The sequence below is a fragment of the Solanum verrucosum genome, unplaced genomic scaffold (assembly GCF_900185275.1).
Source record: "Solanum verrucosum unplaced genomic scaffold, falcon-dt-bn FXZP01000280.1, whole genome shotgun sequence".
Classification (NCBI taxonomy): domain Eukaryota; kingdom Viridiplantae; phylum Streptophyta; class Magnoliopsida; order Solanales; family Solanaceae; genus Solanum; species Solanum verrucosum.
This window is the reverse complement of record NW_026019982.1, coordinates 2,493,688-2,512,243: the sequence shown is the minus strand read 5'-3', so window position 1 is coordinate 2,512,243 and position 18,556 is coordinate 2,493,688. Positions and strand designations below refer to the sequence as shown.

Below are 18,556 nucleotides of genomic sequence, written 5' to 3'. Positions count from 1 at the left end.
TAAACACTTTGTAACATTTTTGTGTAGTGTAAATAGTAGATGTTCATATAATTTACAGAAAATCTCTAGCTACAAAACATTTAACATCATATTCTATTTTCATTATGAATAGGAAAATGTGTAATCTTTGTTGAGGATCCATTATAGTTTCAATTGGCAGAAGCAGAGAGAGCACATTCCAACAAACAACAATATCATTTTGCTGATGACAGATTGTACTCTCTCTCTTCTGTCAATAGAATTTCTCACTTTGAATCCTCAACCAAATCTTGTTTGTAAATATTTACGTTGTCAAATAAACTATACCGATAGCATAAAGAAATATTTACGTTTTTAATGTATGTAACTTAACAACAACAACAACCTACACCTAAGTCACAAACGAGTTGTGGCTGCCTGGTTGGGTATATAAATTTTTCGCCTTTTCTTTAAGCCCAACTCATATCAGTGTATGTAACTTAAAAACCAATAATATAAAGAAATGACAAATTCTTAGGATTGAGAATAACACAAAGGAATAAAAAGAAAGAACACTTAGCTAAAGAGTAGTGAGGGGGGATGAAGATTATAGTTACAAATGGTCAATTTATAGTGAAGACTAGAAGAGCCAAATAGGGGTAAAAGATTTTAATTCTCTGTTGGCTAATATTTTGGAAGGTACTTTGTATTTAGAGAATCTATTAATTAAAGGCATAAATAAGTGAAGTTCATTTTCATGTATATTTATTACATCTTATGGCATTGGACAGAAGTAACCTGTAATACATACTGAATTTATATGGAATTAGTGTTGATGATAATGAACCTTCAAACCTAAAATTGACGTTATATTTATCTATTTCTAGTGTTATAGATAATGACTTGATGTGACACTGCCAGTTATATTTAATAGTGGAGGAGAGTTTTATTTGGTTAAAGATGAAAAAGAAAAAAAGAATATTTGAAAATTGAAGTTGAAAATATATATATTAAGAAGTTGAAAGAAAAAAATAAGTACTAAGATTGGAGAAGGCATAAGAAAATAAACTTCCACCTACTAAGGGCTAAGGAATACTCTCTTCGTTCCATATTAGTTGTCACATTTTCCTCTTACACGGTCTTTAAGAAATCATAAATGGGAACTGGTTTAGTACCCGACGAACTAATCTAATAGAACACATGGTTTCTAGGAAAATAACAACTGCACTGCATACTAAACATGTTACTTTCAAGCCATAGAGCTGGTTTCCTTTTTAGGATACCAGTGTCTATTGTAAATCCACAAAGAATCTGCTGCAACTCGTTCACTGTCTTGGTTACGATGCCAAGTATAATAGGCGTGAGTTCTGTTCTTAATTTCAAGAACTGCGTGACCAAAACTTGCTTCACGATAAGCTGAGTAGCTCGGCTGTGGTTCTGTAAAACTGCACAAACAAAAACCAGACAGACTCCCATCAGATACTCTTCTCATTACATCAGATTAAATAAAAATGAGATCAGAACGAATAGAAGTCTAACTTGTTAGCAATGCCTTCAATATTTCCACCATCCCCAATTGTTATGTATATAGGCGCGGAAGGATCTTCAATTGGAGTACTCTGTCCATTTGTGATGTTGTACATAACATTTGATACTCGTTCCTACGAAATTGTCCATGTGACATATATACCATTAATCAAGACCTATACACATTGGTTCAAGGATGAAATTTTATAGGATAGAGTTGAGGGGCCTACCGAGCGTTCATAAGAATGAACATGTCCTGCAAACACCATGTCAACCTTGTTCTGAACAAACCAGGACTCAAACATCACTCTCATGCTTTCACCTTCCATGTAATGATAGTTGTTACTGTTGTACCATGGAGAGTGAAGCAGAACAATTAACCACGGAGTTTCAGTTCTGTTAACCTTCCCGAATTCTTGTTCAAGCCAACTATATTGTGGAGTATATTTACCTGAACAACATTATATAAGGTCAGTTACTATACAAACTGAGACTACTAGCAAAATATGTTTAGAAAATGTAGTACTTACCATAGGCTGAATAAGAGGATAGGACTATTATATAAGTCGATGCACGTTTGATTGAATACCAAAGAGGAGATGTACTCTGAGATGCCTTGTAGGGTACATGATACCTATGCGTGTATGGCTTGAATGGAGTATTTTCACCCTAAAAAAAACATTGAAAACACACTCAAAAAGAGTTGTTGTTTTATGAACTATTAGTAACACATTGAAAGGAAGCATTACAATCTCAGGAGCAAAATCAAGTTCATGATTGCCAGCAGCAGTAATCCAAGGTTGATAGGCAGCACTCTTCTCAATAAAACGGCCAAAAGTATCCCATCTCACGTTGTCATGAAACGGGTAATGATCTGCATATGAAAAATCACCAACAACCAACATAGCTTGACCTTTTGGGTTCGACAAATAATGCTCCAACGTTTGATTTGAGTCAAATGTTTGCCCCAAATCCCCTGCATCCAAGTATATCACATTGTAACAGACATGCATATTCCAGAGGCGGATATAGAATTCAAACTTAAAGTTAAACTCTTCAATCATCCCTTGGTATGAATCAACTTGTTTAGTACTCAGTACTCACCGATAATGCCAAATGTGTAAGGAACATCTGGTCCAACTTTTGGCGGAGTTGTGAAGGAGAATCTCCGAGTAGAATTATGTTCTCCCAGTTGATATATGTATGTCACATTATACTGAATTTTGACCAAAAAAAAAAAGAGTAGAAACAATGTATCTCAAAGAATCAAAAGCAACTAGAAAAAACACAAGATATATATATACCTTTAGTCGTTTGATTGTGGCATGGTGGATATAACCAGAAGTGTAATTATAGTATTTATAAGATGTGGTTTTAGCATGAGCTTTGTGTTTGTGATGATGCTTGGCCCCTTCTTCCCAAAAGGTCACATAATTTGATTGGCTTTCTAGTGGTGTTACCCATGAAACAATCACACTTCTTCCTATATGATCTCCTTGTGTTATATGAACCTGCAATATTACATCATAAATAATAATAAAAAAACATCATAAATCAATGGATTGTGATAAAATTTCAAATTCAAACTCGTAAAGTTCAAATCATCAATGAATCCCCCTCTATTAACCTCCCTTTGGTGGTATACTACATTATTAATTACTTAGTGAATTTGTGACAATGAAATTATCTGGACCACCAAAGGAGAATGTGTAACAATTGATTTGGTCTGATCAATCCTCTATTCTATTGTTTTTTGGTAGGTTTCTTTTTAAGTAATTGATGTATGACATTATACATATGGAAAAAATACGCTCTATTCAAATATTGTATTCATAAAAATAATACACTATGCTATAATATACAACATAATACAACACAGTACGAGACAATTCTTAATGGAACAATATGCAATAACGATCCAAACAAAGCGCAAAATAAATAAATTAATTAGTGACAAGAAAGTGAACCTGCTCGGGGGAATTATAACCAGGAGGAGGAGGTAAATATTCAATTGGGATGTCAATAGAGGCTTCGGATTTTCTGATATAAGTGCTTGTAACACGTCCATTGCAAAAGTCAAAAACTTGTAGCAATAACAAAAATATGATTAACCTATGCATTGTTATAATACTAAAGTCTAATGATTTTTGCTTAACCAATAAAGAATAATTAATGTTTATATATATTGATGACCAGAAGTAGATGATAAGTTGAAAACAACTACTTTACTAATAGTATTGTATTACTCAGAAACCTTATTTATCTCGAATTTTATTTAGGTTATCTAATCTATATATATTTTATGTCTCTTCACTTTCGTTGACTTGTAATAGACAGCCCAAAAATAGGAATTTTATTTAGGAAAATACATTTTTATGGAGGAATGATTTTTATTTTTGATTTTGAAAATCTAAGGTAAATAAACGAAAAGGAATGAACTTATTTGCAATCCCAAAGTGGTTTCTAACTCAAATAAAAGAGGAAAATATATTTAATTCTCTTCTAATACAAAACAAATACCTAAACAAGTTGCTAATTTTTTATAATTAATTTTTTTAATATTTCTTTTTCTTTCAACGGATATTAGCTTAGTTGAAATTCAGACAATTGTTTTGTTATGCTTGTTTCAGACTATGTTTTGTTTGCTATGCTTATTTTTGTGTAGGGCTTTGTTGCCCTCTGAACTATCTACTTAACTAGTTGTTGCTTTTGTATAAATTTGTATCTCTTCATCAGGAAGATTCGGTACCGACTAGTCTATTAAAGCAAATGCTTTCAAAGGAGAAAAATATACAATGAGTTTGAATCATCTCACATTCTCTACTCTACTTTTATCAAGTATTGTATTACTATGAGTTCAACTGTGTAAACAAAAGAGAGAGAGAGGAGAAAGATATTGTTGGCAAGGAATTTTAACAAAAAGAAAAAGAAAGAAAAAGTCAAGTGAAAACATAAAAACTATACTTGATCTTATACTCACAATATCAAAGTTACAAAGGCTAGAAGAGATCACCCTTACAACCTAAGAGGACTCGAGTAAGATCCATTCCGAATCCCAACCAGTATTAACATTCTAATAAAAGTTGATTGTTAATACTCATGATAAATTGACTACATTAAGGAAAATCGAAAAAGGAGCAATTCATCCCCCTCTTACACTTTCATAAAGTCATTGTGTAAATTCCAAATGTGGCAAAGACTTGAGTCTATTCATGTTGGCCGTTGATGGCAACAACGTTGTTTTCCCACCTTAGTGAGTATTATTATGGTTTAATTGAGGGTACAATTTCCCCTTCCGAAATCGCTTTCGACCCATTTCCCACTTATAGAACAAAGTCAATGTAGGGTCTTTTACTCTTCTTAATCCTTTTTTTTCCATCCATCAGTTTTATTGGAAACAAAATAGTGAAGATTCACTATATTGTTTGTGTCTCATTTTATATAGTACCATTTAATTTAGTATGATGTTTTAAAAAAAAGACTTTCGGAATTTATAATCTAAAAAAGAAAGAATGTCACATAAGACAAAGGGGTACTAAATCTTCTCTTCCTTTCATTTTATGTGATACAATTTGACTTGACAAGGTGTTTAAGATTTTTTTTAAAAAAAAACTTGTGGTCTAAAACAATCCTTAGATACTATTAGAGTTGTAAATCAATTTATTAATAGTAAAAGAAGAATTTTAAAGTTATTTTTTTTCTAATTATAATACGATAACATTCTTTTTGAAAGAGACAAAAAAGAAAATGATGTCACATAAAATGAGACGAGGAAATATATAGCACTTGTTTCTCACAAATTTTCTCCTATACAACTCTCTAACCCATTAGATGCTACCAAGTGAAAAGAGAGGAGCTTCATATATAAGAAATTAAAGAATATACATTGATGAATGACATGAATCCTTTCTACAAAATAAATAAACAAATAAAAAAATGGAATGAATCTCACATAGATGAAGGACGAGAATCCTGGATTTCTTATAAACTTTTTTTTCTAAGCTAATTTTTGAGGTTGAGTTAGATCGGAAATATTCGACACATGACCAAAACCAACCCATAGTAGAGTAATGGCAGCATTATTTCATACAATCATACCAAACACGCGTGCTTGTTGACTTTTAGACCGTTAGACAAGTCTCATATGAACCTCATTAAACGAAAAAATTTAAGTAGGCATTTGGATATGTAATTTCATATCATGATTTGAATATGTGATCTTATGTTGATTTTATCTCATAATTTTATATCATGAGATAAAATTTCAAATGCTCGAAAAAGCATGATTTGAAAATTTGAAATTATGATTTGAAATTTTTTGAATACAACAATTAAACCCCAAGTTTATATTTTATAAAAGCAACCCACATTTATATCTAATAACAATTTATTCCATATATAAATAAAATTTATAATTTACATTATTACTTTTTAAATCATTTATATATCATATAACAATTATTCTCACTAACACAAAATTTATTATTTCAAATCAATTCCTACTATACCATTAATTCACCAATTTTATTTTTTTTTATCAAATTTATTTACCAACAAAATTGACCAATAAATGACAGAAAGTAACAATGTTTCTTTGTCATATGATGAGAAATGGAAGTTCAACGTAAAAAGGTTGTCCTGTACTATGTGAGAGGATTATATTACAGACTAGTTAGGGGTGTTCGTGGTTCAGTCTGGATCGGTTATTGGTTAAAACCAAAACCAAACCAATCTAGTTGGTTTTTTTAAATTTCTAAAAACAAACCAAACCAAACGAAAAAAATAACCGCCAGTTTGGTTATTGTCGATTTGTTTCAGTTTTTCTGATTTTTTCGGTTTGAAAGTAATTAATTTTTTGAGGACATATGTATATATCTCGATAAACACAAGCACCTCGTACATGAAAAATCAATATATAGGAAAGCTACTGTCGATTCAATTAAGCAATTCTAGAGTTATTATTATGCACATAAAGTGATTCAATTAAGAGAAAGTGTGACTATCTTATGTGAGGTAAGGTAGGTAAAAACTAAAGTGATGAATTTTGATGGACTTGGACTTAAGATTGTAATAGTTTGGCTAAAATTTAAGTGTTGGGCTTGAGAAAATGACAAAATTAAATAATTTAACAAAATATTTATATTTTATTTGTGAATAATATATGAATAATTATAAAATTTATATATCTAATTTATCGGTTCAGTTTGGTTATTCTTGATAGTATTTGTTTTCAAAATTTAAAACCAAACCTAACAAAATCAAACCAAATAGCAGTTTTTTAATCGGTTTAATCCGTATTGCGGTTCATTTTTTTAACCATAACTATTAACAGCCCTAAGACTAGTACACTATAACTTATGTTCAATTTTATTTTTTATTGAATTAAAGTTTAATCAATAAACGTTGTATCTTTTAAGAATAACTTTGTTATTATGTATTATACGATTTTACAAACTTTTGCTTATGTGGTATGATTATATAAAGATTTGAGACAATTTTAATAGTTTTACAACTTATAGGGTTTTTATGTTTATGAAAATACATACAACATAAAAAAGTCCAAATTGCATGTCCAAACAAAACTTTAATTTCATCTCATGATTTCATATTACTCCCTCCGCCCAACAATACTATTTTGAGATGTTCAACAATACTTGTCTACTTTATGAAATGAATGAATAATTTTACACTTAGTTCTTAATTTAGCCTTATCATTAATTATACTCATTTCTCGTATTTATTATATTTAAAGGGTGATATAGTAAATTATTGTTGGATTGAGGAAGTATGATTCCAGATAGCATGGCCAAACGGGATGTAAGTCTTACCATGACTAGCAACATGACCTTAATTGATGTTGTGCATCTTCTGTGAACAAATTTGGTGCAACCATGCAACTGCAACATTATTTGATTCATCTACTTTTTGTGATCCTAACATGTTTATCTATCAGTATTCATCAGTCTCTTGGAGTTGAAATGATCTCAGTAAATCACTCTGTTTCTGGAAATCAAAGTATCGTCTCTTCAGGCGAAAACTTTGAATTAGGATTCTTTAAACCTGGTAGTTCGAAAAATTATTATCTTGGTATATGGTATAAGAATGTAATTACACAAACAATAGTATGGGTAGCAAACAGGGAGAAGCCACTTTCTGCTACTGATATGAATTCTGTTGAGTTGAAAGTTTTGGATGGTAATTTAGTGCTTATTACTGAATCCAAAAACTTGTTTTGGTCAACAAATATCAGCAACACAATTAGTTCAAATACACTAGTGGCAATTCTTTCTGATGATGGTAATTTGATTTTGAGTGATGGATCAAATTCAACTACACCACTTTGGCAAAGCTTTGATAACCCGACTGATACATGGTTACCGAATGCTAAGGTGAAGTATGACAAGCGTACGAATACAACGAAGATGCTTACTTCTTGGAAGAACTCAGAGGATCCTTCTCCGGGGATTTTTTCCGTGGAGATGGATCAGAGTAATAAGCAGTTCTTGATAAAGTGGAACAGGACTGAGCTGTACTCAGCTTCTGGATCTTGGAATGGGCGTATTCTCAGCTTGATGCCTGAGATGAGTTTGAATTCTGATAGATACAGCTTTACATATGTTGATAATGAAAATGAGAGCTATTTTATGTATTCCCTTCGTAACTCTTCCAAAATTAGATTAACACTAGATGTCTCTGGGCAAATCAGGCATCTGATTTGGGCGGAAAATTTAATGGAATGGCAAATTTTTACATCTCAACCAAGACAACCGTGCGAGGTGTATGCTAGTTGTGGTGCCTTTAGCATTTGCAATAAGGAGTCCACGACCTTCTGTAATTGCTTGACTGGTTTCACACCTAAATCCAATACAGAATGGGACTTGAATGATCATTCCGGTGGCTGTGTAAGGAAGGAAAGCTTGCAGTGTGGTGATGGTAAAAAGGGCAGGTTTTTGATGAATCCCAACGTGACTTTGCCCGAATATTCCATATCTGTTCCGGCTGCTAGTGCTGAGGAATGCCATTCTACTTGCTTGAGTAACTGTTCCTCATGTAATGCATATGCTTATGATAATAATGTGTGTTCAATTTGGAATGAAGTTGTGAATCTGAAGCAACTCTCACTAGGAGATGGTAGTGGAAGTGTGATTTATACCAGACTTGCTGTCTCTGACGAAGCATACGGTGAAGGTAAGTTTAAAGTTAGGAGTTGTATTTGATAGTGTTTGTCATTTCTATGTATGCAATGCTCATCTCCAAATAGTTACTGACAGCTTTCTATGGATGTTTGTTTTTTCTTGTCTAATGTTTCTTCAGTTCTTTACCTCATGGACTTCAACATTACGAGTTCTCTAAATCTTAGTGTTCACAAGAATTAAATAGGCAATTATAACTTCACATAAACAGACCTTACGTTTTAAACAAACATCAGATAGTCACTGACTAAATATAAGTTTACGCAACACCCTCTATGTTATAAACACACATAAGATAGTCACTGACCGAATGTATGGTTTTCATGTTTTCATTAGTTACAACTAGCCAATATGAGTTGAAGACCTTTTGCCAATAAACTATTACCAGTTTGTTGAGTTCCCACATCGGCTCTTTAAGGATGGGATGGTCTCTTCACATGGTTTCGGACAGTCCTTAACTCATAAACTAGATTTTATAGTCGAGTTAGCCTCAAGAGTCCATTTCTTATCACATTATTAGAATCAGACCCATCCCGATTCTTTGTTTACCCGATATTCTGCCCCATCATATTGTTCACGCTCCAGTTGGCAGGCCTAGGCATGAGCGATGTTGAGTTCCCACATAGTCTCTTTAGGGATGAGATGTTCTTTTTATATGGTCTCGGACAATCATCACATCATGAAGCTAGCTTTTAGGGACAAAAGTTTATTTCTTGTACAGTTTTCTTATGCTTCTTCTTTTCTGTCATCAGATGCAAAATCAGGGAAATTTTCCCTGAAGCTTAAAGTTATCATATCTGGCGTGGTAGCCGTTGCAATTCTACTTCTATGTAGCTTTAGCTACATTTATTGTAGTAGAATGATGGCGAAGAAAACAGGTTTGTGTTGCTATTACAGCCGTTGCAATTCTACTTCTTTTTTTTGCTCTATGAATCGGATAAAGAGAGATATCTCAAAAGGCTGCTCTTGTTTTCTGATCTTAGCAAGCCAACAAAGCACAGGAGGCAATCCAGTGCCACATTGGTTCAACAGAGAAAAAGAAGCACAAAACCTGATTAACGAAAATGATAAGCAAAACATCGCCGTTCCATTCTTTTGTTTGGAAAACATATTAGCAGCCACAGATGATTTCTCAGATGTAAATAAGCTTGGACAAGGAGGTTTTGGTCCTGTATATAAGGTTAGCACTATTTTTTCACTTCAATAGTTCCGCTTTATGTAGTCATTTCATAGCATCCTAGTTTACACATCGAAAATCTTTCAGGGTATATTTTCAGATGGACAAGAAATTGCTGTGAAAAGGCTATCAACTCAATCTAGACAGGGCATTGAAGAATTCAGGAACGAAGTCATACTGATCTCGAAACTTCAACATAGAAATCTAGTCAGACTTTTAGGCTACTGTATCACTGGGTATGAACAGATTCTACTTTACGAGTATATGTCAAACAAAAGTCTAGACACCTTCATATTCGGTTAGTATACATATCTGAACTTATCTTATTTCTTAATCTCTCTATTTACTTGATCAATGTTGCTAAATTTTCTCCATGGTTACCAAAACAAGATCCAACACTTAGCAAGTCACTGAAATGGAAAAAGCGATTTGAGATCATATTAGGAATTTCTCGAGGGCTTCTCTATCTTCATGAAGACTCAAGGCTCAGAATCATTCATAGAGATCTGAAAACAAGTAACATTCTTTTGGATCAAGAAATGAACCCAAAAATCTCAGACTTTGGCTTGGCAAGGATAGTTGAAGAGCATACGACAGAAGCAAATACCAATAAAGTGGTTGGAACTTGGTAAGTAAATACAAACATGACAATGTTATGAACTTTGCTTAATTGCATCGCACAGCTGACTCGTGATAATTCCATCATTATTCGGTTGATTTAGCGGATATATGTCTCCTGAATATGCATTGGAAGGAGTATTCTCGATTAAGTCAGACGTATTCAGCTTAGGAGTGGTAATACTAGAGATAATAACCGGAAGGAGAAACACAGGATTTTATCAATCTAAAGAAGCATCTAACCTTTTGGTCCATGTGAGTTCCTAGAGTACATGTTAATTGTTTCTAATGTATTCGTTGAATTTCATATTCATTATTCTAAATCATGATATCACACACAGGCATGGAATTACTGGAAAGAAAAAAGAGCACTACATTTGTTGGATCATTCATTGCTCGAATCATGCAACCCGAAAGAAGCAATGACGTGCATAAACGTTGGGCTGTTATGTGTGCAAGAAGATCCAGGTGATCGTCCTTCCATGTCAAATGTTGTAATGATGCTTCGTAGTGATAGTACGTCTCTTCCAAAGCCTAATCAACCTGCTTTTGTGTCAAGGAGAAATGTTTCTAATTCAACTTCTGTTTCATCTGGTACACCACCTAGCTTCACCAAAATTGAGTTGACAATCACAGTGGAAGAAGGCCGATAATATGATAGGAATGATTTATTTTTATTTTTATTTTTATTTTTAATTTTGAAAATCTAACGTAAATAAAAGAAAAGGAATACATATTTCAAAAAAGGAATGAACTTGTTTGCAATTCCCAAGTTTCTAACTCAAATAAAAGAGGAAAATATATTTCAAGAAGAAAACAGATTGTCTTCCATTCCAAAACAAATACCTAAACAAGTTGCTAATTTTTTATAATTAATTTTTCTAATACTTTTTTTTTCATGGATAATATATATAGTCAATTCATTTAGGAGTATCTTTTATTGAGACGTAGCTGATTTTAAGTAAGATTATATTAGTTTGAAAAACTTCTTTAATTTGAAGTATTTGTTACAAAAACGGCAAAATTTATTCTCGACATATATTTGAAAAAGAATGATGTATTTTTTTATTTGATTGAGTATATTGATCAGAAGAAATCCTTTTTACTTATACATTTTTTCTTAGACTTACCTCCTAACCAACTATCAAACATAATGTTATTTATGCAAAATTTAATACTTCCATAACTCACTACCATATGACCCCTCAATGGTTACCACTTTCACCTATAGTTGCATCAATAAACTATATGATTAATGATTGATGACAAACTAAGAACAAGTGGTTGGAAAGATTTATTTGTTACTAACAAGAAGTACTAATGATTATTTGAATAGTATATTTATATTTAATATGAATAATTTTTGGGACCTTGAATTATTCAAGGCCTAATTTAGTGCGCCACTAGTGATTTTGTTAGCTTGTAAATTTGTAACCATTGAGTTCACATAGTGCGCCACCAGCAAATTTGTTACAATATTCTAACATAAGATCACATTAGTGTCTCTCTCTATATGTATAAAATAAATTTTAAGATATCCATCTCTAAAATATATATAAATTAGAGCAAATCTCATTAGTCCAGATGTATGTATCTCGGATACATGGAGTCAAATTAGGTGTAAATTGTTCTAGTTACATTGTATCCAAGTGAATTTGCATGTATCTGGAATATATAGCAAATCTCGCTCGCCTCTCTCTCATCTCGCTCGCCACTCTCCCATGTATCTGAGATCAGATACATGCAAATCAGTCTAGATACATTTAAAAAAAAAAAACATTTTCACAAATTTGATACACTGTAGGAACAGAAAAAAAAAACATGAAAACATCAATTAAACAGAGAAATTTAGTCTATATTTCTTCCAGAGCTACACTTATGCAAGTTGTACAAAAATAAATTATGACAGCTCTATGCTAACAAGAAAAATTTACCACAAGAAGTAGGAGAACTTAAATCATTTCATCGCGGTATAGGCAAGGTAATCGTCATCTGATTTATGGATACATCACTTAACTGCTGAGATTGCCAGCTGCTACGAAAAGCAGGTTCTTTTGGTTCAGGGATAGGCGTTGTTTCGTTGCTTAACATGAAAGATACATCAGACATTGTTGGTCGATCAACAGGGATTTCTTGAACACAAAGAAGGGCAACCAGAATACATATTGTTGCTTTGTTACTGTCGCAGGTTTCTCTTATGGACGGATCAATTAACTCCAAGATTTTTCCTTCTTTCCACTTATTCCAGGCCTAAAAAAGGTTCAAAATGAGTTGCACCATAAATAAAAAATATACGAAAAGAAATGAAAGATAACAGAATTAGCTAATGTCTTGAGTGTTCTTACCCATCCTAAGAGGGACGCGGAAATTTCTGTCATTAAAAAGTCTGAGTTACGTTCACCACTCAGGATTTCTAACAGCAATACTCCGAAGCTGAAAACATCCGATTTCTCTGAAAATTGGCCATATACTACGTATTCCGGAGACATATAGCCACTATGCCATATTTGTATAAATAAGTATCCATTAGATATCCACAAGATGGAATGACATAAAAGCTAGTAAAGCTTGGAAAACACAAATCATAAGGGGTTATTACTTACTATGTACCAACGACTCGATTTGTATTGGCCTGTGTTTGATCAGTCCCGAAAATCCTTGCCATTCCAAAGTCTGATATTTTTGGGATCATCTCTTGATCTAGAAGAATGTTGCTTGCTTTTAAGTCCCTGTGGATGACTTTTAATCTCGAGTACTTATGCAAGTAAAGCATTCCTTGAGCAATTCCTTCTATTATCCCCAAACGTGTAACCCAATCAAGTGTAACCTTCAACGAAGGGTCTAAAAAGACATTTGAACATCTCATTAACCAAAGGGAATTGAGAGGAGTAAAAATTTAAGTTATGTGAAGTCTTAAAACGGAGTAGAAGACGAACCAAACAGAAATTTGTCCAAGCTGCAATTGGACATATACTCATAGATTAGTATTTTCTCCTCCCCTTCAACACAGCATCCTAAGAGGCTGACAAGATTCTTATGCTGCAGTTTCGCGATTAGCTTCAGTTCATTCATAAACTCCTCCAGTCCTTGTGATGACCTCTTGCTTAGCCTTTTGATGGCTACGTCTCCGAATTCAGCTAAAAACCCCTGAAACAGAATATGTAAATCCACATCCACCATAGTCATGAAACGAAAATGAGACGTATGATGTCTCTCTCAAAGTAGCAGCAGTAAAATATCAACAATGAATTTAGTTTTAGCACCTTAAACACAGGACCAAATCCACCTTCTCCAAGTTTGTGTTCTCCATGAAAGTTGTTAGTAGCCTCTCTTATTTGCTGAAAGTTGTACTGCAGCAACTTCATATCGCTTTTTTCAACCGAATATAAACCAGACACGGACCTAATGAAAGCTTTAGTTCCATTCTTCCAGCCTAATTTCAAACAGCAATCAGTAAAGCAAATCAGTGTAACCCATACGAAATTCGAATTCAGTATTTGTATTTACAATTAAGACGTACACTAAACATACCTTGTCTTCTCAAGTGCTTTCTTTCGAAGATAAAGAAAAAAATACTTATAAGAACCAAGATGATAGATATTGCAGAAACAATACTTGCAACGACAACTTTGTGTCTATGAGCCAAATTCCTAGATCCACCATGAGTAACTGCATCCAGAAGACAAAAAGTAAATAAATTTAGTTTTCTTGACCAAAGACGTGTAGAGAATCGTTTGTTAGTAGAATTAGTAAGGATAGAAGTGAAAATACCTGGCTCGGAGCCACGAACTCGAACATTGAGAACTCTGCCACCAGGAAAGTTGTGGGAAAGGTCCAGTAAATCTCCAAACCAAATTAAACAGGTGCTATTCGAATAAGCATAAGCTGAACAAGAACAGTTCCTAATGCACTGCGTTTCACAGTCCTTAATGCTCATATGTCCTAAGGAGATAGCATGATCCGGAAACTTCATACCCTCTTCATGTTTCAAGAATATGTCTCCTCCATCACAACTCAATGCTACTTTTCTAACACAACCATCATTCCATTTCCCGTTCTCCCAATCTGTCAAAAATCTTGGTTCAAATCCAGTTAAGCATCTGCATAATCCACTTGATCTAACCGCACAGCTTCCAAATGGACCACACTCCGCGTAACGTTCACAAAGAGATTCTGGTGCCTGAAGTTTAACTATCCACTTATTAGCATTTTGACGCCATACCAGTAACTGAATGTAACCATTAGGATGCAAAACAATCCTTACTGTTACCAACCCTTTGGTATAACCATACGTAACAAAAACTCCATCATTTCCCGAAACAACAGAAATATACCAAGCAATTCCTCCGATATTCCCTCCACTGTATTCATTACTATCATCAAACCTAAAATAAATACTGTTCTGCTTCAATATATAAAAACGCGTCCGCCCTTCAGGATCTATCCCAAATGAGAAATTTCCAGGCCGAGGATCTTCATTACTTGTCCACGAATTGATCATAATTCGTTGTCCAGTTTTTCTATTATAACCAAGTTTCATATCAGGCATAAACGTATCCGTAGGATGATCAAAGCTCTGCCACAATATATCAGACTCACCATGTCTGAGCACTAGATTTCCATTATCTAGCAGTGCTGCCACACTAGAATTTGAAGTTATGGATGAAACATTTGATGACCAAATAAGTTGATCTTTTACATCAAAAATCACTAAATTCCCATCATCTCCAATAGTGAAAACAACAGTAGAATTCTGAGGAATTCGAGATTCTCTATTAGCAATCCAAATGACCGTTTGCTCGGGGATTGTGTTGTACCATATGCCTAGATAGGTAAATGTAGAATTACGCGGAGTGAAGAAGCCTAAGGCAAAACTTCCACCAGCTGAAATCAATTTCTCATTACCAGTGATTGATTTACCCATCGTGATACTTTCTTCACTCGCCACAAGCGTAATGAAAGAACAACAAAATACAATTAAAATAGCTACAACACAATCCAACTCCATTATTTTTCCTAGTACACCTCCTTGTAATTTGCTCCTGTTTTAAATGCTTTATTACAACAATTTTTTAAAAAAACAAACAGTATCCCTCCTTTAAAAAAAAATTGTGGTCCCTCTTTAGCAACACATTAGAATATATTGACTCTACTTTATGTATCTACCCACTTTGATATAGTTTCTGGTACTAAGAAGATTAATTGAACTGGAGATATAGCTTTTTGAACCGTTCTCACACTGTAGACAACTTTGCAAACATGGATTTTAATGTATATAGAATGGACTAAAAACGTGTTAATACTATATACGAGTTGTTATTACAAAATCAAACAAGAATTTTCACTTTTCAAAAGTCAAAACATAGTACTAATAGAATTGTAAAATTAGATTTTGAGTCTAACTCACAGTCTAACCTCTTCTTCAGCAGTACATTAGTTTTGTTATATGTTCCAGAACTAAAATTTGGAAAAATAATGCTTGTAATAGCCCGAGGGGCGTAGGCACATGTATGTGAGAGTGTCCAATTGAACACTCTTCGTCGGAAAAAAATACCGCATATACAAATAAATTGATACACAAAGTGATTAAATAATATATTTTGGACACCCTTGACATAATAGGTTGTTATAGCCTAGTGGTTTAAAATGTCTTTAATGTGTATTTAGACATCTTTAATGAGTCAATGCTTGCGTGCTCAAATCTCACTTGCAACATTTTTTTCTCCTTTTTATAAAGAGCTTTTATTGTTTAATTTTTGAACCCTCTTCCTGAAATTCCTGGCTCCGCCACTGATAGGCATGAAGCATAGTAGATATGTAAGTGAAAAAAGTGTCCTCAAGGAGCTGGAAGAGCCTGAACTTCCTTTTTCTTTTACATATACCGAGTGAGTTGAACATGCAAATGCAAATCATCACTTAAAGTGAAAATATGGTAAAAGTTCCAGGAGAGACTAATGATGTTTTGTGACATGTGAGTAGACTTGCATACTCCATATAAGTTAGAGATTTAGAGCTGGTTTGGATTGGCTTAAAAAATGGTCAAAACTATTTTAAGTTATTTTAGTTTTTTGTAAGCATTTGGCAAGGTTAAAAATAATTTTAAAAAATGACTTAAAAAAAAGGGATAAGGGTCTGAAAAATACCTCAACTTTGGTCGGATTTGTTATTGCGATACTAAACTTTCATGATGACCTATTACATCCCTAGACTATTTAATACCGTATTTTAAACATATATATTTGCCCACGTGGACATAAAAAATAATGTAAAATTATAAATAGTAATGTGCTCACGTGGACACATATATATCTTTAAAATACACTATTAGATAGTTCAGGGGGTAAAAAATACGGTATTAAATAGTCTAGGGAGGTAATAGGTCCTTATGAAAGTTTAGTATCGCAACAACAAATCCGACCAAAGTTGAGGTATTTTTCAGACCATTATCCCTAAAAAAAAAAGTTAAAAACCAAAAGTGTCTCCCATATTTTTTATTTTTTCGACTTAAAACTCATTTAAGTTTGACTTTTTATTTTTTTTACTTAAAAGCTAATATTTTTTAGGGAAAATTATATAGAATAGCAAACATTTAGTTTATATTAGGTAATATAGCTACAATTTATGAAAATTGTAATTTGCGGCTACAGTTTCTCCAATTCTTGTTATTCTCCTGATTTGTATAAATCTAGAATTTGTATAACTCGGTTTCTGATTGTATAAATCCAAAATTTTGTGTAAGCTTACCCTAGCTATTAGTATACGATTTATGAAACATTCATAATAAATTAACCTGTTTGTATATTGACAAGCCAAATATACAAACGAAGTTCTGAAAATTTCTTAAATGTATAAATACAAAATTTGTATATTCACAAACTATGAAATATAGCATCAATTGAAAAGTTGATATGGCAGTTGGCTTGCAAGGCAGATTCACTATGGATACGATGGGTGCATGGAATGTATATGAAAGGTGAGCAAGATTTTTGGACACATATACCATCTGAGGACAGTAGCTGGTATTGGAGGAAGCTTAACTCCATCAAATCAACCATGAGAGGGTGGTATACTAATGATGCCTATAAGTTATCTGTCGATTGATCATGTAATGTGAGTGGTAGCTACAATCAATTGCTTGGAAGATAACTGCGATTATATGTAGCAGACTTAGTATGGAACTCACTCATGTTGCTTAAACATAGATTTATTGTATGACTAGCAAATCAAGGAAAGCTGCTAACGAAAGAGAGGATGTATAGGTTGCAAATACTAGTTGAAGATGACCAATGCTGCCTATGTGGAGCTAATAAGGTGGAAACTATCTATTCTCAGACAGTGAAAGTGAAGACAGAATCTGCTACTGCACCAGCCATACTCCTGTACTCAGCCTCTGCAGAACTTCTACTCACTGTGTGCTGCTTTTTTGACTTCCAGGAAATCAGTGAATCCTCTAGTTTAACCATATAACCTGTCACAAACCTTCTTGTGTTTGGACATGCTGCCCAATCTGAGTCGCAAAATGCTTCAAGTTCCAAGCTTTTTGTACTACTCAACAATATTCCTTGACCATGACAATTCTTGATGTACCTGACTAACCTCAGAGCTGTTTCCCAATGTGAGAGTTTAGGCCTTTGCATGAATTGTGATAAAACCTGAACTGCAAAACTAATGTCAGGCCTGGTAATGGTAAGATATAATAATCTACCAACCATCCTTTGATAAGCTGTGACATCCTTGTACACAGGATCATTAGTAGTCCCAGTTAACTTATCATATTCTACTGTTGTAAGTTTGACATTTGCTTCCAATGGTGTGCTCACTAACTTGGCACCACTCAGACCAGTGTCTGATATAAGTTCAAGGGCATACTTTCTCTGATTGAGAAGTATGCTTGGTTTAGACCTCATGACTTCAATGCCCAGAAAATACTTAGGATTACCAAGGTCTTTCATTTTGAACTGTAACATCCGACAATTTAAAATGAATATGAAAAAGCTTGAAATTGGAAGTAGTCACTTTTGGAAAAACTTCAGAATCTGGAAAATTTGGCTAAGTCCAGAATCTGAAAATTTGGCTAAGTTCA

General features: G+C 33.4%; 3 protein-coding genes across 3 annotated transcripts in view; 1 reads left to right on the top strand and 2 right to left on the bottom strand.

The window, feature by feature from the left end:
- Window positions 1-1,207: 1,207 nt before the first annotated feature.
- LOC125817418 (purple acid phosphatase 5-like) lies at window positions 1,208-3,605 on the bottom strand. Its single transcript, XM_049496949.1, has 8 exons — window positions 3,453-3,605; window positions 2,790-2,996; window positions 2,590-2,701; window positions 2,235-2,461; window positions 2,016-2,154; window positions 1,716-1,936; window positions 1,498-1,619; window positions 1,208-1,403 (listed from the first exon to the last, which is right to left on the bottom strand). The coding sequence occupies exons 1-8, from the start codon at window positions 3,603-3,605 to the stop codon at window positions 1,208-1,210; spliced, it is 1,377 nt and encodes a 458-aa protein (XP_049352906.1).
- Window positions 3,606-7,376: 3,771 nt separating this feature from the next.
- Window positions 7,377-11,126, top strand: LOC125817707 (G-type lectin S-receptor-like serine/threonine-protein kinase At4g03230). Its single transcript, XM_049497257.1, has 7 exons — window positions 7,377-8,673; window positions 9,431-9,556; window positions 9,662-9,858; window positions 9,943-10,153; window positions 10,246-10,483; window positions 10,578-10,728; window positions 10,815-11,126. Exons 1-7 carry the CDS (start codon window positions 7,377-7,379, stop codon window positions 11,124-11,126), a joined length of 2,532 nt encoding a protein of 843 aa, XP_049353214.1.
- Window positions 11,127-12,435: 1,309 nt separating this feature from the next.
- LOC125817706 (cysteine-rich receptor-like protein kinase 10) overlaps window positions 12,436-18,556 on the bottom strand; it is a 24,209-nt gene continuing 18,088 nt past the window's right edge. Inside the window, exons 3-7 of the mRNA XM_049497256.1 lie at window positions 13,737-13,759; window positions 13,410-13,620; window positions 13,077-13,314; window positions 12,819-12,969; window positions 12,436-12,723 (exon numbers count right to left, since the gene is read on the bottom strand). Of these exons, the coding sequence (XP_049353213.1) occupies window positions 12,436-12,723; window positions 12,819-12,969; window positions 13,077-13,314; window positions 13,410-13,620; window positions 13,737-13,759 (911 nt within the window). The remainder of the gene's footprint in view (window positions 12,724-12,818; window positions 12,970-13,076; window positions 13,315-13,409; window positions 13,621-13,736; window positions 13,760-18,556) is intronic.

Excerpts from the sequence above, each read along its gene's own strand:
- LOC125817418 (XM_049496949.1), bottom strand. The coding sequence starts at position 3,605 with ATGCATAGGTTAATCATATTTTTGTTATTGCTACAAGTTTTTGACTTT. Across the intron at positions 2,997-3,452 it reads GTTATAATTCCCCCGAGCAG|GTTCATATAACACAAGGAGA; the intron begins GTTCACTTTCTT and ends GTAATATTGCAG. Across the intron at positions 2,155-2,234 it reads TTGATTTTGCTCCTGAGATT|GGTGAAAATACTCCATTCAA; the intron begins GTAATGCTTCCT and ends TGTTTTTTTTAG.
- LOC125817707 (XM_049497257.1), top strand. The coding sequence starts at position 7,377 with ATGCAACTGCAACATTATTTGATTCATCTACTTTTTGTGATCCTAACA. Across the intron at positions 9,859-9,942 it reads GTTTTGGTCCTGTATATAAG|GGTATATTTTCAGATGGACA; the intron begins GTTAGCACTATT and ends AAAATCTTTCAG. Across the intron at positions 10,484-10,577 it reads AATAAAGTGGTTGGAACTTG|CGGATATATGTCTCCTGAAT; the intron begins GTAAGTAAATAC and ends CGGTTGATTTAG.